The 20,875-nt window shown below is 42.7% G+C and overlaps 1 protein-coding gene across 1 annotated transcript in view; it reads right to left on the bottom strand.

Annotated features, from left to right (window-relative positions):
- LOC142663481 (oncostatin-M-specific receptor subunit beta-like) overlaps window positions 1-20,875 on the bottom strand; it is an 87,498-nt gene that overhangs the window by 30,677 nt on the left and 35,946 nt on the right. Inside the window, exons 7-10 of the mRNA XM_075842154.1 lie at window positions 15,597-15,742; window positions 13,372-13,502; window positions 12,160-12,325; window positions 1,483-1,562 (exon numbers count right to left, since the gene is read on the bottom strand). Of these exons, the coding sequence (XP_075698269.1) occupies window positions 1,483-1,562; window positions 12,160-12,325; window positions 13,372-13,502; window positions 15,597-15,742 (523 nt within the window). The remainder of the gene's footprint in view (window positions 1-1,482; window positions 1,563-12,159; window positions 12,326-13,371; window positions 13,503-15,596; window positions 15,743-20,875) is intronic.

Here is a 20,875-nt window from a genome sequence, read left to right as displayed (position 1 = left end):
TTTTGAAGTCGGCTATTTTGTATCCAACTTTAGTTTTTCAATGGGAAGAGGGTCATGTGACACATCAAACTTATTGAGAATTTCACAAGAAAAACAATGGTGTGCTTGGTTTTAACGTTACGTTATTCTTTCATGAGTTATTTACAAGTTTCTGACCACTTATAAAATGTGTTCAAAGTGCTGCCCATTGTGTTGGATTGTCAATGCAACCCTCTTCTCCCACTCTTCACACACTGATAGCAACACCGCAGAAGAAATGCTAGCACAGGCTTCCAGTATCCGTAGTTTCAGTTGCTGCACATCTCGTATCTTCACAGCATAAACAATTGCCTTCAGATGACCCCAAAGATAAAAGTCTAAGGGGGTCAGATCGGGAGGCATTTCTTCTGCGGTGTTGCTATCAGTGTGTGAAGAGTGGGAGAAGAGGGTTGCATTGACAATCCAACACAATGGGCAGCACTTTGAACACATTTTATAAGTGGTCAGAAACTTGTAAATAACTCATGAAAGAATAAAGTAACGTTAAAACCAAGCACACCATTGTTTTTCTTGTGAAATTCTCGATAAGTTTGTGTCACATGACCCTCTTCCCATTGAAAAAACAAAAGTTGGATACAAAATGGCCGACTTCAAAATGGCCGCCATGGTCAACACCCAGCTTGAAAAGTTTCCCCCCTCCCATATACTAATGTGCCACAAACAGGAAGTTAATATCACCAACCATTCCCATTTTATTTAGGTGTATCCATATAAATGGCCCACCCTGTACATCTGTGTAGAATTTTCATTGACTTATATGTAGTTCTTTGGATGTCAGAATGTGCCAATTATAGATAACCAGCAGAAAAGTTAGTGCCCCCCATGCTCATAGCCTCTGTGTCTCGCCTCCTTCACTGTGTTGGTGCTTTCATCTTCCTTCTAGCTCAGTCTACTTCACATTCATTTGGAACTGCATATCAATGAATATCAAATGGTTTGCCTTAGATGGGCCGATATACTCTATTATACACACACCTCAGCTGCTGTAGAACATCTTTTGAAAAAGAAGAGGGAAATTCATGACAATTTACTGATTTATTGCAGTGAAGTACATTTATCTCTTCTCAAAGAGGTTCTGCAGTACCTGAGAGGGGGTATTAAAAGGGTTGCTTTATATTCTGTAAAAAGCGCCGTCTCTGTCCATGAAAATAAAACTGAGCTTGAAATACCAGAAGCAACCTGTTGGCATGAGTGGCGCTGTTTCTAGAAAAAGGCAGACCCTTTTGCAATTTCATAACGGTAGGACAGTATAAGCTTATCCAACATGGGTAGGTCCTCTCACAGCATGATCCCGCCTATATAACCGGCATCCACCCCAATTAATCTATAGCTATCACATTGTATAGTCTGTTTAATATTACAAACAAGCATCTTATTAGTTTTGAATAGGAAATAGTATTAATTTTTACTTTCCAGCAGACATTATTCTTACAAGACACTTACTCTGCAGTAGAGGGTGACAATTCGATCATCATCATCATCATCTTCAATATCTCTCCAAACATCCAGAGCTCCTGTAGGCACTGAAATGAATCACAAATGTCATGGGAATGTGTTCAAACTGATATTATTTCTACACTGTCATGAGTGTAACCACAGGTGTAGAAGATGCTATGGGGCCCTGAGTCTGGGGGGGGGGGGGGCACAAACGGCAATGCTCGGGAGAAAAATTCACACAGTGATAGCATTGAATGCAGAGAAGTACACAGACAACTGAGGGCCCCTGTGCAAAAATAGGACACATTTCGACATCTTCTCTGTTTAAAAATGACAGAATAATAGGGCAGTGAAAGGGTAAATAATAACATCCCTGGTGGACGATGGGCATCAAGGAGTTAATGATTACATCCCTGGTGGTCTAGGGCAGTACAAAAGTCAAAAATAACATCACTGGCTGTAAAGGCTGTAAAGTGGTTAATAATAACATCTATGGTGGTCCAGGACACTAATGGCGTCATTGAGTAAATGATAACATCCCTGGTGGTCAAGAATAGTGAAGAAGTTAATGATAAAATCCCTGGTAGTCTAAAGCAGTGAAAAAGTTAATGATAACATCCCTGGTGGTCCAGGGCAGGGAAGAGGCTGATAATAACATCCCTGATGATCTAGAGCAGTGAGGAGGTTAATCATAACATCCCTGGTGTTCTAGAGCAGTGAAGAGGTTAATAATAATAACATCCCTGGTGGTCTAGAGCAGTTATGAGGTTAATGATAACATCCATGGTGGTCTAGCACAGTGAAGAGGTTAATGATAGCATCCCTGGTGGTCTAGGGCAATGAATAGGTTAATAATAACATACCTGGTGTTCTAGGGTAGTGCAATGACTAATAATAGCATCCCTGGTGGTCTAGGGCAGTGAAGAGGTTAATAATAGCATCCCTGATGGTCTAGGGCAGTGAAGGGGTTAGTAATAACAAACCTGGGGGTCTAGGGTAGTGAAGAGGTTAATAATAACAACATCCCTGGTGGTCTAGAGCAGTTATGAGGTTAATGATAACATCCCTGGCAGTCTAGGTTAGTGCAACGGTTAATATTAACATCCCTGGTGGCCGAGAGCAGTGAAGAGGTTAATAATAACATCCCTAGTGGTCTAAACCAGTTATGAGGTTAATGATAACATCCCTGGTGGTCCAGGGCAGTGAAGAGGTTAACTTCTGGTACTGGAGACTGCAGGGTTCCTTCCACTCTATCTTTGGCTCTAGACTGCTTAGATAAACAGACACTTCATCATCAGATATCAGCCAATCACAGAGCGGCTCAGACAATCACAGAGGCTCTGTGATTGGTGACTGGGATGATACAGTGTCTGTGTAATCTGTGAGAAACCAATAGAAAATGTGTGAGCACGGGGTGGGGACGAGAAGCAGGATTTTTATTAAACTCCCCTATGACCTGAGTGGGCTCCTCCCTTCTATGGACCCCTGTGTGGCTGAACAGACTATGCTAGATGATTGAATGATGGAGATCATTGTACCTGAATCCAACACTAGGGGGAGCTCACAGATTTATAGAGCTAGTATTGAGTTCAGTATCATCACTGCTATACTTTGGGGGGGGGGGGTATATATTACTCATGAAAACACAAATACATTTTTTTATTTTTTTATTTTTACAGGTAGAATAGTAGACCCACAGGAATATAGTCGCCGGGTCTTGGACTGTAGGGCGTAAAGGGATTAATATAGCTGGTTATTAGCTAGGGATATAATTTAGTAGGAGTCACAGTGTGTCATTGGATAATAATAGCCCTAGGACATTGGCCAGATTCATCCCCCTAGGGGAGGGGTCAGTTCTACATACCCCTCCTTCCCCTCCGTAGTTGATAAAGTTGCGGTGGCACAGGCCATTTGTGTCACCACGAGCCTGGCTTCCAACAGAGCAGGCCTCACTGAATTGCCCAGGGGTGCCCTCCTTCCCCCTGCCTTCAGGCCTGCACCGTTCGCTACATCCACAGCTGCAGGCCGCAGGGAGACCGCTCCTCAGGATGAGGTGAGTGGCACATGGCACGAGTTATCCCCCCTTGAGGATAAGCCTCTATTCTCCCTGTGCGATAGTGGTGAGGACTTATTCCCTGCCGAACAGGTCCAGCCTGTTATTACTGCTGTGGCTTCAACCAACATTAATGCGCCAGTGTTGGTTCACAAGGATTTGGGCCCAGCGTATATTATTCCCACTGATTGCTCGGAATCTCGGTCATCCTGCTCACGAAAGGGGTCAGCTAATTACAGGTCCAGGTCACAGCGCAAGCGCTCATCGCGGCGCCGCGAGTCACGTCACTCTAGTCACCGCTACTGCAGGCGTAGGACGACTTAGTCTTCTAGTAGTTCCTCAGAGGCTTCTGCTAGACGTTCCCGTGGTCATTCTTCTACCCGTGGTACTTCTGAACGAGGCCAAGCATAGTCGAGCAATGCTCGCAGACCCAGTAGGTCGTCTCGCTCAGTGGTTCCAACTGTCTCCGCTGCACCGACACTGTTACCTGAGACACCTGTAAATCCACTGCTGACGTCAAATATCGCCTCTACTTCTGGTCCCGGTGAGTATGACTAGCTTCGGGCATGGCGTACTATAATTAATCTGATTTATTGTGTGTTTTGAAATCTTTGTTAACAGGCAGGTCGAGTGAGTAGCTGCGCCCTTAGCGGCGAAGTATCTGGTTGAGGTTTCCACCTCTACATCTACTCCTGTGCTGCGTGCTTTTAGGGATACTTATTTTTGTGGAATAGCACCTCTCGGCGCTCATTTGTCTGACGATATGCAAAAATAAATATGTCGATATTTATCAGTGGATTCAGTGACCATCGATAAGGAGCGTAGTTTTTAATAATTGGTTACAGGCATTTGCGGTATTAGCGTGTGTGGTTTCGCAGAGGTTCCCAGATAAATCGTTTCAGCTATTTGTGTACCTAGACACGATTTTCACCGCTTATAAGATGCATGGGGCGCAGAGTGGTGGCGTTATGATGAGGAGTTTAGGAGGAGACTGTTACAACGTCCTGAGATAGGTTGGGATACTAAGGGTACTGACGTTTGGTTGCGACTTATGATGTCGCAGCGTCCCTTTCAGCCTGCTGCCCCCTACTCCGAGTCCTTTAACGGTTCCTCTCCCATGGTTGTTGGCCCCGCGCTGCGCCAGTCTGGATCTTGCTGGCTCTTTAATAAATGGGCATTGCAAGTTCTATGGATCTTGCAAATTCAAGCATGACTGCTCCAACTGCGGGGGCGGCGATGCTGCTGGGCGATGCCGCGTTCCCCCGCCTGCTCAAACACCGAACGTTAGTAGAGTCGAGGACCCCGGTACACGTCCGCTCGATGTAGCTTTGGCTAGATCAATACCCCAAGATGGGGGAAGCCGCCCTACTTAGAACTGGTTTTATGTTCGGTTTTTTCATACCCTTCGTTTATAGCCCTATGCCAACCTTTTCACGTAATTTAAAATCCGCCAGTGAATTTCCGTCTGTTTATAAAAGAAAAAGTTATGAAAGAAGTGAGTTTGGGGTGCATGGCAGGCCCCTTCTCAATTTTACCTTTACCTAATCTTCGCCGCTCGGTGTAGTTCCTAAAAAAGAAGTCGGTAAATTTTGTTTGATCCATCACCTTTCATACCCTAAAGGTCGCTCAGTTAACGACGGTATTAGCAAGGAAATTTCAGCAGTTTCGCATGTTTCGTTCGATCGGGTGGTAGATTTAGTTTGCCGTTCCAGGCGTGTGGCCCACATGGCAAAATCTGACATCGAGTCGGTGTTCCGGATTTTGCCAGTTCATGAGGACTGTTTCCATTTGTTGGGCTGCCAGTTGGAAGACCTACAGTTAGGTCCAGATATATTTGGACAGTCGTCATGATTTGCGATCTGCATGCCACCACATTGGATTTGAAATGAAACAACTGAGATACAATTGAAGTGTAGACTTTCGGTTTAATTCAAGGCGTTGAACATAAATATCCTGTGAAACGTTTAGGAATTGGCACCATTTTTCTACACAGCCGCCTCATTTCAGGGGCTCAAAAGTAATTGGACAAATGAACATTACCAGAAATAAAATGTTTTTTTTTTTAATACTTTATTGAGAATCCTTTGCAGGCAATGACTGCCTGAAGTCTGGAACCCATGGACTTCACCAAACGCTGGGTTTCCTCCTTTGTGCTGCTTTGTCCGGCCTTTACTGCAGTGTTTTCAGTTGTTACTTGTTTGTGGGTCTTTGTCTTAAGCAAGTGAAATGCAGCTCGATCGGGTTGAGATCTGGTGATTGACTTGGCCATTGCAGAATATTCCACTTCTTTGCCTTATAAACTCCTGGGTTGCTTTCGCAGTGTGTTTTGAGTCATTGTCCATCTGTCCTGTGAAGCGACGTCCAATCAACCTTGCTGCATTTGGTTGAATCTGAGCAGAAAGTAGATCCCTGAACACTTCAGAATTCATCCGGCTGCTTCTGTCTTCAGTCACATCATCAATAAACACTAGTGACCCAGTGTCTTTGGCAGCCATGCATGCCCATGCCATCACACTGCCTCCACCATGCCATCACACTGCCTCCACCATGCCATCACACTGCCTCCACCATGCCATCACACTGTCTCCACCATGTTTTACAGAGGATGTGGTGTGCTTTGGATCATGAGCCGTTCCAAGCCGCCTCCATACTTTCTTCCTCCCATCATTCTGGTAGAGGTCGATCTTAGTTTCATGCTGTTCCAGAACTGGGCGGCTTCTTTACATGTTGTTTGGCAAAGTCTAATCTGACCTTTCTATTTTTGAGGCTGATTAACCAGTTCAGGACCGGGCTATTTTGCGCCTTCAGGACCAGACACCGTTTAGCCATTTTTAGCACGTGTTAGTTAAATGGCTATAACTTTTTTATTTGTCGGGCTAACTACGTGATTTTTGCGAAGTTTTTTCCGTAGACAATGCAGGTTTCATTTTTTTATCGTTTTTATACACACCTTTTTTGCTATTTTAGAATTTTTATTCCTAAAGTTTGAAAATAATAGTAAAAAAATAAGCTTTTTTACGTTTCAGCTATTTTTTTGGTAACATAGTTTTACCCTAAAATAGACCTTTTATTTGTGATCGTCATTGTCTACCATAAAGTTTACTATATTACATGTCTATATTAGGGTAATTGGGTCCGGGCTAGCGTTACAACAATGATTGGCGGGGGGGGAGACGGACATTTTTTTTTGGGGTGGGTATTTTATGTGTATTTATTATTTAAATTTTTTTTGCACTTTACTATTTTTTTATTACTATGGTCTGTCCCCCAAAGGTCAAAAAAGACCTTTGGGGAACTTTATATATATTTTTTCTTTCTTTTACACCATGTTTTTCCACTGTAACTGGAGCTGGAAATCGGCCCTCTCATAGTGACGATTGTCACTAATAGGGCTGTGGTGGGTCTAGTAAGACCCAGCAGCAGTCTGCCACTAACGGCACCCGGCGATCATGTGGCCAGTCACATGATCACCGGGAGGAATAGAGACAGCGCCGCTGCTGCTGTCTCTATTCCTGTACACAGCGCGCATTCAGCGCTGTGTACAAATCATCAGAGAAGACAGAAGCAGCGAAAGCTGCTTCTATCCTCTCCTCAGGGTCCCCGGCAGTCACTGGCAGCCGGAGACCCGACATTCAGCTGCCCGATCGCGCGGGCAGCAAGTTAAAACCCGAGCCGTAAAAAGTCTATGGCTTGGGTTTTAAGGACCCGTCCCTGACCGCTGGCCGTAAAAACACAGCCAGCGATCGGGAACCAGTTAATGGTTTGCACTTTGTGGTGAACCCTCTGTATTTGCTCTTATGAAGTCTTCTCTTTATGGTAGACTTAGATACTGAAGCAACCTACAAAGCGCAAAAGCGCAAGGCACATAGCGTCCCAATATAATATGAGAATAACTACCATGGATAGTAAAAAATATACATCTTTATTATTAAATAGCAGTTCATGGTATAACAATAATACATACAACAAGAATACTAGATCATATGGAGAAATAGCAGTCAGGTACAGATGACAACATACCATAAGGGAAAACAGGAAACAACCAAACTCAAAACACGTCCCAATACTAACATGCCATGCACACAAATATAATATAAATGCCAATAGGATATAAAAGGTGTATATATATTAGGCTACATCTGTGACAGGAATGCTGCCCAATGCAAAATTATGCATAACAAAATGCCCGCTATGAAAGAGCAGGGCATATGCAGACCAATTTACAGATATACGCCAAAGCAGATAAATATGAGAGCCTCCTGACGAAGCCGGTCGCAGGCGAAACGCGTGTCGAGGCGTCTCTGTGCCATCTCTCCACGTCCCGTGCTTCCATCATGTCCACGGGTATATCTGCTCTCATATTTATCTGCTTTGGCGTATATCTGTAAATTGGTCTGCATATGCTCTGCTCTTTCATAGCGAGCATTTTGTTATGCATAATTTTGCATTGGGCAGCATTCCTGTCACAGATGTAGCCTAATATATATACACCTTTTATATCCTATTGGCATTTATATTATATTTGTGTGCATGGCATGTTAGTATTGGGACGTGTTTTGAGTTTGGTTGTTTCCTGTTTTCCCTTATGGTATGTTGTCATCTGTACCTGACTGCTATTTCTCCATATGATCTAGTATTCTTGTTGTATGTATTATTGTTATACCATGAACTGCTATTTAATAATAAAGATGTATATTTTTTACTATCCATGGTAGTTATTCTCATATTATATTGGGACACTATGTCCCTTGCGCTTTTTCGCTTTGTAGGTTGCTTCTGAGTCATATTGGGTATTCCCCTTTTTTTTGTTTTACCCTGTTTTGAGGTTCTTTGTAGGTTTACTAGACTTAGATACTGATGCACCTACTTCCAGGAGAGTGTTCTTCACTTGGGTAGATATTGTGAAGGGGGTTTTCTTCACCATGGAAAGGATTCTGTGATCATTCACCACTGTTGTCTTCCGTGGACATCCAGGTCTTTTGGAGTTCGCGCGATCACAGTACGCTCTTTTTTTTCAACAATGTACCAAACTTTTGATTTGGCCACTCCTAACATTTGTGCTCTCTCTCTGATGGATTTCGTCTTTTTTTTCAGCCTAACGATGGTCTGTTTCACTTGCATTGGGAGCTCCTTTGACCTCATGTTGTGGGTTCACAGCAATAGCTTCCAAATGCAAATGCCACACCTGGAATCAACTCCAGACCTTTTACCTTCTTAATTCTTGATGGATTAACGAGGGAATAGCCCATGCAGCCCATTAAATAGCTTTTGATATAATTGTCCAATTACCTTTGGTCCCTTGAAAAAGAGGCGGCAACATATTAAAGAGCTGTAATTCCTAAACCCTTCCTCAAATTAGAATGTGAATACCCTCAAATTAAAGCTGAGAGTCTGCACTTTAAGCCCATATTGATTATATAACTGTATATTCAATATGTTTTGGTAAACAGCTAAAATGCAAAACTTGTGTCACTGTCCAAATAATTATGGACCTAACTGTATATTACTATGACATGTGCTTACCCATGGTTTGTTCCATTTCGTGTTTCTATTTTGAAGTTTTTAGTTAGTTCTTTGAATGGGTTCTTCGGGAGGAAACCTGCAGTTTGTCTGTCACGCACTATTTAGACGATTTTTTGGCTGGCTGTTTCAGGGGTTCCGCTTTCTATCGAAAAAACTGGAGGTCCCTGTACGGTAATTTCATTTTTAGGGATAGAAATCGACTTATTGAATATGGTCTTTCGTTTGCCCATGGATAAAATCGCAAAATTGCAGTCGCTTTTAGTTTCAGCCTTGTCGGTTAAAAATATGCTATTGAGGCAGATTCAATCGCTATCGGGTTTGTTAGTTTTTGCTAGCAGGGCTATGCCCATGGGTAGAAATTTTTCTCACCGCTTGTCAATGTCTACGGCAGGGGTCTCTTCAGCTAATCAACTAGTACGTATTACGTCTGGTATAAGAGCGGATTTGAGAGTATGGTTTGTATTCTTGCAGGATTACAATGGTCGCAGATGTTGGAGGTCGCCAACTGTCTCCAACATTGATTTTGAGCTGCTCACAAACGCGTTGGGTAGCTTGGGTTTCGGGGCCACCTTCGAGACAGCCCATTGGCCGGACGCTTGGCGTTCCAGAGGATGGTGTGGGAATTTGACTCTCCTTGAAATGTTTCCTATTATTGTGTCTGTGGAATTATGGGGACATGCAATGGCGAATTCTTCTGTGCTATTCTGGTCTGACAATGCTAGAGTTGTGCAAGCGATTAATCATTTAGCGTCCTCCTCATTGCCTGTGGTGTTATTGCTGCGCCGGCTGGTGCTGCGATGCTTACAATGCAATATCCAGTTCAGGGCCTATCACGTCCCTGGTGTTGACAATAAAATAGCTGATGCCCTTTCTCGTTTTAATTTCCAGGCGTTTTATTTAATATGCCCGCAGGCAGATCAGGAGGGGACGGCATACCCGGATTTTCTATGGAGGCTCTTGGATCCCAATTAGTGCCTTTCATCAGGTCATCACTTGCTCCATCTATCTGGACAGCGTATGGTAATGCTTGGAATGATTGGCTTAAGGTAGTGGGGGAACGTATTATTGGTCCCCCGGAACATCCTCGTTTAACCTATCTTATTGAGTATTTATCATGTCTGGCTGAGCAGGGTGTATCAGGGTTGGTTGTGCAGTGTCACCTCGCGGGCATGGCCTTATTCTTTAAACTCCATGGGTGGTCTGATGTTACAAAATATTTTTTTATTTTACAGTCAATTAAGGGTTGGAAGAAACCAGCAGTTCGTCAGGAATCTAGGCGTCCAATTTCATTTTAGATTCTGCTAAAACTGTTGTATTGTTTACCTGTAGTGTGTGCTTCCCCGTTTGAGTCGTCCCTTTTTTTTGCGTCTTTTTCCCATTCCTTTTGTGGCGCTCTGCGTATATCGGAGTTAGTTCCCTCTAGTGCGTTCCGGCAGGGCAGCCTCTTATTCGAAGACGTTAGTTTGTTTTCCGCGAGGCTACGTTTTCGCATACGTCGTTCTAAAACGGATGTTTTCGGCAGGGGTTGCTGGGTTTCGTTGCGTTCAATTGGCGGTGTGGGTTGCCCAGTCGCTTTAGTCTCTTCTTATCTGAGCATGCGTAAATCCGGTTCTCAGTTTTAAACGCATATCGACGGCAGACCACTTACTAAATTTCAGTTTTCTGCAGTGTTTAAGAAGGCCTTGTTATTTTCTGACCCCCCCCCCCCCCCCCCGGTGATTTTGGCACCCACTCTTTTCGCACTGGAGCGGCTACTACCGCCAGCTAATTGGGTCTTGTGGATACTGAGGTGCGTCGTATAGGGCGATGGCGATCTGATTGCTTTGCAGGTTATGTTCACCCTGATTTGGTTCTGCACTCATTTCTTTTGTTTCATAGGTTAGCGGCCGGCAGTATGGATACTGGGCCATTCATACTTTTTTGGGCAGAATGGAGAGCGGCTATACAGCCCGGGGGCCTGTCTCTGGGATTTCAAGATGCAGAAATTTATTGGAGAGGCCTGAGGGGCCTGGAATGGTTACAAACTTTACCTGAGGTGGTGGATATTAGCCGGCACCGAGTGGTGCCGACGGTTTTTGTTCTGCAAATTGGGGGTAATGACCTGTGCCTGGTGCGTCTTGGTGAGTTAATTGCCCTTATACAGTCGGACCTGGAGCGGTTCGCTTCATTTTTCCCCGAGCTAGTGCTGGTCTGGTCCGAAGTAATCCCCAGGGCAATATGGCACGGTGCGGAGGAGTGTGTAGTGTGAGTACATGCCCTCCTGATGGCGGTTTTATAAGGTAGATCAGCTAAATGCCCACTTAAGTTGGTAGGCCGGCATACGGGTGTTTACCTAAAAGTTAACATTATGTTTATGTTCAATATTTGAAATATTAATAAAAGCTGTGGCCGACCCCGAGTCAACCCACGTTAAAAGGAAACAACTAAGGTGTCTCGTGTCAAGTTAATTATAGGCCTTTATCCCTAGCTAGTTATAAGGGTTTTAATGGTCATGCATACAGTGTAGATTTTTTGGTCTGTAAAACAGACCTATGAAAAGGAGGTTTCTTATGCTTAATTACTGTATAATGGAAAGTTCTGCATTTCTTTTTATAAACTTCATGTTCCAATCCCTCACAGTTTCAATATATCTGCTTGCTGTCATAAAATGGCTTGTCTACATCCAGAGGCTAAAAAACCTGTCCTGATCATGTCCTGCTGGCGGGACTGTATGGCTCATTACATAGTTGTAAGGAACTGCGCACCTGTGTCATCAGGACATGATCTGTCATTTTATTATCAAGAGAGGGCGGCATAATTAAAGGGGTATTCCACCCACAGTATAGTACAAACACTATACACATAAATAATGTTTTGTAGGCAGCCCCATGTCACTCCCTGGTGACTGGAGAAGGGGATGTACTCCATCACTTCCTGAAGACTGTAATAATCTATGACCTTACTCCAACAGTTGACAATTCATTGCAGCTGCCATAAAGCACATACACTGCTGCACTATCTATACAGACCACACAGGAAGTGTGTGACAACAATATGGCCGCCACCGGGATGTGAAAAAAAAAAAAAAAAAAAAAGAATGTTCCATTTCTCTATATTACTGTACGTACCATCTTCATGTGTCCTGACTATCAGGTTACTCCAGTTGCTCCACCCCGCCAGTGATGGTTCTGCCATACAGCGCACTTTTAGCTCATATTGTGTATTCGGTTGTAATCCGCTGAGGCTGACTCTATATATCTCAGTTGGATCCTTTCCTCTACTTGTCATGGTGACCTAAATGAATGGAGTAAAACAGTTTTTCCAGAACCTTCTGTCATATGGAATACGTTACATACACATAAAATACAACACGCTTCACAGCTGACATAGCCAATACGTACAAGTCAAGTTATAGCCTTTTATACTCCATTCACATACAAAGCTAATTTAATATTCTGCTGGATCGTTGTTATGGTGTGTGTGTTATAGACATATATGGACATAATCTGCTCCTTCTGTCCAGATACCGAAAGATGCTCTATTATTGGCCAGCAATTGGAAATCGTATAATTGGGCCAAAAAATTCAACACATTGGCCCGCATTTACAAAGACTGACCGATTTTCTTACGTCAGCCAAAGTAAAGAGGGTAGTTGGCGAGATTTGCACCATATTTATTAAAAGGCGCATGATTCCGAATAGATTTGTCACATTTTGAACTCTTGACAGGCCAAAAAATCTTTCTTTGTCTGCTACGAGCAGGCGTAGATGTGCGCTAAAGGGTTTACGCATTGTCTCCTTACTCCAGTCAGAAAATGTGGTGTCTTAGAGACCACGCCTACTTTTCTCATCACTCTTAAAATAGGTGATCAAAAAAAAATAGTCGCCAAATATTGCACAAATTTGTTGCGCATTCAAAAATTTGGTGTAATTTTATACATTTCCTGCAGATTTTTGATTGGTAGTTGGTCCTTTGAAAGAAAGAGCGTGACCAATTCATGACTGATGATATCATCAATTTCAGTTGACACCTCCCGTATCTATGGCTGGCTCAAGCTGTTAGGTCATATGTCTGACAGCAGGGGTGGAGCTAAACTGTTGTCTGTTTCCTAGGGCAACCAGTGGAATTTTAAAAGCAGCTCTGGATATGAACGGAACAAAAAATGTACTTGTAATGATGCACGCGACCCTTCTCAATGGGACTGATGAGATTATAGCATGTCCCTCTCTTCTGGTCCCCCTGGAGGGAGGTTGTGGGCCAAAGAGAGGCTCAAATAGTCTTAATTTAAAAATGTTGACAAAGTAACTCAAAACGTTTTTCAAATTTAATACTTCACTTACGAGGTCCTCCTGAAGATCAACCTGACAATGGATCTGAAGGGAGGTGTAGTCTGCTTTCAGTGACCAGGTTAATGCTATATGGGTGGCATTCACATCGCTTGCTCGTAAAGTGTAAGGAGCCAGAAGAAGAACTAATAAAGCAAAAACAAGGACAGAGCTTTACATAGCACAAAAGACACATAACAATTACAGAAGACAGTGTGGTACAGACAAATGAAACAATTGTTTACAAGATACATTAGGCAGGAGCTCCGACCATAGGATCTTACAATCTATAAGGAACAGGGAGGAGATACAAGAGGTAAGGGAATGGAGTAAGCAGCTGTAGACATGTCAGGTGGAGGATAAGAGTCCTGACCATAGGAGCTTACAATCTATAAGGAATAGGGAGAAGATACCAGAGGTCAGGGAATGGAGTAAGAAGCTGTAGACATGTCAGGTGGAGGATGAGAGTCCTGACCATAGGAGCTTACAATCTATAAGGAATAGGGAGGAGATACAAGAGGTCAGGGAATGGAGTAAGCAGCTGTAGACGTGTCAGGTGGAGGATGAGAGACCTGACCATAGGAGCTTACAATCTATAAGGAACAGGGAGGAGATACAAGAGGTCAGGGAATGGAGTAAGCAGCTGTAGATATGTCAGGTGGAGGGTGAGAGTCCTGACCATAGGAGCTTACAATCTATAAGGAACAGGGAGGAGATACAAGAGGTCAGGGAATGGAGAAAGCAGCTGTAGACATGTCAGGTGGAGGATGAGAGTCCTGACCATAGGAGCTTACAATCTATAAGGAACAGGGAGGAGATACAAGAGGTCAGGGAATGGAGAAAGCAGCTGTAGACATGTCAGGTGGAGGATGAGAGTCCTGACCATAGGAGCTTACAATCTATAAGGAACAGGGAGGAGATACAAGAGGTCAGGGAATGGAGAAAGCAGCTGTAGACATGTCAGGTGGAGGATGAGAGTCCTGACCATAGGAGCTTACAATCTATAAGGAATAGGGAGGAGGTACAAGAGGTCAGGGAATGGAGTGAGAAGCTGTAGACATGTCAGGTGGAGGATGAGAGTCCTGACCATAGGAGCTTACAATCTATAAGGAATAGGGAGGAGGTACAAGAGGTCAGGGAATGGAGTAAGAAGCTGTAGACATGTCAGGTGGAGGATGAGAGCACCGACCATAGGAGCTTACAATCTATAAGGAATCGGAAGGTGGTACAAGAGGTCAGGGAATGGAGTAAGCAGCTGTAGACATGTCAGGTGGCGGATGAGAGTCCTGACCATAGGAGCTTACAATCTATAAGGAACAGGGAGGAGATACAAGAGGTCAGGGAATGGAGTAAGCAGCTGTAGACATGTCAGGTGGAGGCTGAGAGTCCCGACCATAGGAGCTTACAATCTATAAGGAATAGGGAGGAGGTACAAGAGGTCAGGGAATGGAGTAAGCAGCTGTAGACATGTCAGGTGGAGGCTGAGAGTCCCGACCATAGGAGCTTACAATCTATAAGGAACAGGGAGGAGATACAAGAGGTCAGGGAATGGAGAAAGCAGCTGTAGACATGTCAGGTGGAGGATGAGAGTCCTGACCATAGGAGCTTACAATCTATAAGGAACAGGGAGGAGATACAAGAGGTCAGGGAATGGAGAAAGCAGCTGTAGACATGTCAGGTGGAGGATGAGAGTCCTGACCATAGGAGCTTACAATCTATAAGGAATAGGGAGGAGGTACAAGAGGTCAGGGAATGGAGTAAGAAGCTGTAGACATGTCAGGTGGAGGATGAGAGTCCTGACCATAGGAGCTTACAATCTATAAGGAATAGGGAGGAGGTACAAGAGGTCAGGGAATGGAGTAAGAAGCTGTAGACATGTCAGGTGGAGGATGAGAGCACCGACCATAGGAGCTTACAATCTATAAGGAATCGGAAGGTGGTACAAGAGGTCAGGGAATGGAGTAAGCAGCTGTAGACATGTCAGGTGGCGGATGAGAGTCCTGACCATAGGAGCTTACAATCTATAAGGAACAGGGAGGAGATACAAGAGGTCAGGGAATGGAGTAAGCAGCTGTAGACATGTCAGGTGGAGGCTGAGAGTCCCGACCATAGGAGCTTACAATCTATAAGGAATAGGGAGGAGGTACAAGAGGTCAGGGAATGGAGTAAGCAGCTGTAGACATGTCAGGTGGAGGATGAGAGTCCTGACCATAGGAGCTTACAATCTATAAGGAACATACCTCTCTGGTTGAGATATACCATGGAGTTGATGCTCCTTTCTCCTAATACGTTTTTAGCAGTCAATGTAAAGTTATACACCTGCTGGTTCATCTGAATGGGCCAATCACAGTAATCTCTTCGGCAGGAATTGGATTTTAGTGATACCCTTGAAAAAAGGGTACGTATAATTAGATTGAAATATAAAACATACATTCTGGCAGGGACTCTTATAGCATAAGTATCCTTATAACTTTTACGGCATAAATCACTAGTACATGTGGACACGTGAATCTTTTATTATATATGTTATAAGGGAAGGGGATCATCTTCCAGCAGCCAGCAGTTCCACTTTTCCTGCCTGCAGGAGTCTGTAAATGTTTACAATACTCCTCAGTCACCAAAAAATACATCTAGTGTAAAACAGTAAATAGTAGATAGGGAGGAGGGGGATGCAGCTGCAACAGGTTCCCTTCCTCAGTACATTATGGTCGGCTGCACCACATCTACATCTGCAGGAAGGAGGATTGGGACTTTTGTTTTGTAATATTAGTTATGCTTTAAGGTTACTTAAAGGAGTTGTGCTCTCTAGAAAATCCCTTAGAATGAAGCTTCCCTAACGATCACAGTGGATCTGGCTTTTCTAACCCTTGATAATCAGTTATCAGCGGGGGAAGCTCCAAATGGTTGAGCATGTAATAAATGAGTCTGCCAGAGCAGGTTCTGCTCTTTGTAGTGGCTCTACGCTCTTCATTAACCACCAATGCACAAATCTGTCCATTTTTTTTAATTAGAAATCAAGTATTTGCACAGAAATGTTCCAATATGGAGAAAGCCCCCCTCATAAATGCCCCATTCTTCTGCCTGATCATTGAACTGGACAGAAGGATTCTAGTTTTCTTATTGCCACAGCTTGTATCTGTCATTTAAAGGTATATATCTGCTTTGTATATACTGTAATCTTGAGTACAGAATTCCACATTCTGCCACTAGAGGGCAGCATGAAATCCGAAAATTCCATATTACTTAACTGATCAACTTTTTGACTTTTTAAAGCTCTGAAACATCTCATCTCAGGATCACAAAAGAAAGGACTTAGCAAATCCTAGAATGTAAGAGCAGCATAAAGACAGATTACTTGTCATAAGTTGCTGATTGGCTGCCAACAATGTATATTTCCAATACTTTGCCTCAGCTGCTGCTTGATATAAAGGGGTTTTCCAGGAATTTATGGGGAATTTCATGTGATTCTCATGCAAACCACCTTTGATTGACATGCCAGATCTTCCCAATCTCTTAGATGAGCTCCATGAAATTAAATGTCGATCGACGGTCTAAGAAGCTCAGGAATAGGCCAAAATCTTCCTGGTCCCAGATGACACGTCAGGTTATTAACATATAAAGAAGGGGAAACTTTATAGATATTGATTTAAAATGTAAAATTCTGTCTGCCTGCAGTCACCACTAGAGGGACCTGATGAGGTTACTGTAGGGGCAAATTGTCAAATGGGCAATCTGGGCAATTACACAGGGCCCGAGGCTGCAAAGGGGCCCAGTTCACCCTGGTTCTCCCAAACCGGTTGTTAAAATTACAGGGACCTTGCACCCAATTGCATCCGCGTCCTCAGGATGCGAATACAATTGACTACTCTAGTGCTGGCGAGACAGGGAACTAAAGAGAAGAAAAGACAAAAAGAACAGAACGGAAAATAACTCACCCGTGAGTCACTTAAAGTAAATGTTTATTCTCCCACTGACTGATCAGTACTGTAGTCACTGTATAATGTATAATCTGCAGCGAGATGAGGGATAGTAGAATTTTTTTGGGGTGAAACAGCCACACCCAGCATATCCTTACCATTGTTCAGGCTACACTGGAAGATGTAGTATTATGTTGTACAAACTTATATGGCAGGGGTCAAACTGAATTTGCAAACGATCTCTGTACTGAGTTGTATTTGTGCTGGTGCTGTATTTATATATTGAGCTTGGTTCTGGTGCTGTATTTATGTACTGAGCTTGGTTCTAGTACTGTATATATGTGTGTATATATATATATATATATGTGTACTAGGCTTGGTTCTGGTACTGTGTGTATATATGTACTGAGCTGTATTTGTTCTGGTGCTGTATATATGTACTGAGCTAGGTTCTGGGGCTGTATATATGTACTGAGCTTGGTTCTGGGCTGTAGATGTGTACTGAGCATGGTTCTAGTGCTCTCTCTCTCTCTCTCTATATATATATATATATATATATATATATATATAATATATAATATGTGGGTACTTGGCTTGGTTCTGGTACTGTGTATATATGTGTATATATATATATATATATATATATATACTGAGCTATATTTGTTCTGGTGCTGTATATATGTACTGAGCTTGATTCTGGGGCTGTATTATGTACTGAGCTTGGTTCTGGTACTGTATATATATATATATATATATATATACACTACCGTTCAAAAGTTTGGGGTCACCCAGACAATTTTGTGTTTTCCATGAAAACTCACACTTATATTTATCAAATGAGTTGCAAAATGACTAGAAAATATAGTCAAGACATTGACAAGGTTAGAAATAATGATTTTTATGTGAAATAATAATTTTCTCCTTCAGACTTTGCTTTCGTCTTGGAATGCTCCATTTGCAGCAATTACAGCATTGCAGACCTTTGGCATTCTAGCTGTTAATTTGCTGAGGTAATCGGGAGAAATTTGACCCCATGCTTCCTGAAGCTCCTCCCAAAAGTTGGATTGGCTTGATGGGCATTTCTTGCGTACCATACGGTCAAGCTGCTCCCACAACAGCTCTATGGGGTGGAGATCTGGTGACTGCGCTGGCCACTCCATTACAGATAGAATACCAGCTGCCTGCTTCTTCCCTAAATAGTTCTTGCATAATTTGGAGGTGTGCTTTGGGTCATTGTCCTGTTGTAGGATGAAATTGGCTCCAATCAAGCACTGTCCACAGGGTATGGCATGGCGTTGCAAAATGGAGTGATAGCCTTCCTTATTCAAAATCCCTTTACCTTGTACAAATCTCCCACTTTACCAGCACCAAAGCAACCCCAGACCATCACATTACCTCCACCATGCTTGACAGATGGCGTCAGGCACTCTTCCAGCATCTTTTCAGTTGTTCTGCGTCTCGCAAATGTTCTTCTGTGTGATCCAAACACCTCAAACTTAGATTCGTCTGCCCATAACACTTTTTTCCAATCTTCCTCTGTCCAATGTCTGTGTGCTTTTGCCCATATAAATTTTTTCCTTTTATTAGCCAGTCTCAGATATGGCTTTTTCTTTGCCAGCATCCCGGAGTCGCCTCTTCACTGTAGATGTTGACACTGGCGTTTTGCGGGTACTATTTAATGAAGCTGCCAGTTGAGGACCTGTGAGGCGTCTATTTCTCAAACTAGAGACTATAATGTACTTGTCTTGTTGCTCAGTTGTGCAGCGGGGCCTCCCACTTCTTTTTCTACTCTGGTTAGAGCCTGTGTGTGCTGTCCTCTGAAGGGAGTAGTACACACCGTTGTAGGAAATCTTCAGTTTCTTGGCAATTTCTCGCATGGAATAGCCTTCATTTCTAAGTACAAGAATATACTGTCGAGTTTCACATGAAAGCTCTCTTTTTCTAGCCATTTTGAGAGTTTAATCGAACCCACAAATGTAATGCTCCAGATTCTCAACTAGCTCAAAGGAAGGTCAGTTTTATAGCTCCTCTAAACAGCAAAACTGTTTACAGCGGTGCTAACATAATTGCACAAGGGTTTTCAAGTGTTTTATAATCATCCATTAGCCTTCTAACACAGTTAGAAAACACAATGTACCATTAGAACACTGGAGTGATATTTGCTGGAAATGGGCCTCTATACACCTACGTAGATATTGCATTAAAAACCAGACGTTTGCAGCTAGAATAGTCGTTTAGCACATTAACAATGTATAGAGTGTATTTCTGATTAATTTAATGCTATCTTCATTGAAAAAAACTGTGCTTTTCTCTCAAAAATAAGGAAATTTCTAAGTGACCCTAAACTTTTGAACGGTAGTGTGTATATATATATATATGTACTGTGCTGTATTTGTTCTGGTGCTGTATATATGTACTAAGCTTTGTTCTGGTGCTGTGTATATATGTACTAAGCTTGGTTCTGGTGCTGTGTATATATGTACTAAGCTTGGTTTTGGTGCTGTGTATATATGTACTAAGCTTAGTTCTGGTGCTGTGTATATATGTACTGAACTTGGTTCTTGTGCTGTATATATGTACTGAGCTTGGTTCTGGTGGAGTATTTATGTACTTGGCTTGGTTCTGGTACTGTGTATATATACAGTATATACAAAATAACCATAGATCAAAGTAAAGGCACCAGCGCTTCAAGGTAGATGAAAAAGGGTTGATGTATTCACCTCAAGTGAGCGACGTTTCGGTAGATGCAACTGCCTATCTCAAGCTATAAACACACTTCACACAGTGTCAGGTTTAAATAGGAAGTACAATCACCAATTAGTGAATACATTGTTAGTGTATATTTCATAGAAAACGATCATATAAATATAAGTGAAATTCTCTATCCTAAGATAGTTGTATAAAGTGCATAATAATTACCATAGATATGTATACAAAATACACAAAATATCAGTACATATCATATCAAATAGCAAACAGTGACTTAAATAGCAATTAGGCTAAATTAGAAGCAGGCAGAGGCCACTAAAACAGAAATATGTATATACATACAAATCTTTCCAAAGCATGGTACATGTACTGAACTTGATACTGGTGCTGTATGTATGTACTGAGCTTTGTTCTGGTGCTGTATATATGTACTCAGCTTGGCTCTGATATTATATTTAGTCCAAATAGAGCAAGGTAGGAGCTGCACAGCAAGAAGGCTAATGGGTGCTGAATCTCAAGGATCTGTAACATGGATCCCACCAGAGAAAGTCATGCAAAGTTCCCCGGAGTGTTTCCAGAAGAAAGAGAGGCAGCACACCAGCAGAAGTATGAAATAAAGGTGTTTATTTACCTAGTGCAATAGGCGATGTTTCCCTTGATAATCCCTTCATTGAGAAGGTGAAACGTCGCCTCTTGCACTAGGTGAATAAACACCTTTATTTCATACTTATGCTGGTGTGCTGCCTCTCTTTCTTCGAGGAACTTTGCAGGACTTTGTTTGGTGTTGTATTTATGTACTTAGCTTGTTCTGGTGCTGTATATATGTACTCAGCTTGGTTCTGGTGTTGTATTTATGTACTTAGCTTGGTTCTGGGCTGTATATATGTACTTAG

The sequence above is a fragment of the Rhinoderma darwinii genome, chromosome 1 (genome assembly GCF_050947455.1).
Source record: "Rhinoderma darwinii isolate aRhiDar2 chromosome 1, aRhiDar2.hap1, whole genome shotgun sequence".
In the NCBI taxonomy this organism is placed as follows: domain Eukaryota; kingdom Metazoa; phylum Chordata; class Amphibia; order Anura; family Rhinodermatidae; genus Rhinoderma; species Rhinoderma darwinii.
This window is presented reverse-complemented; position numbering and strand designations above follow the sequence as displayed.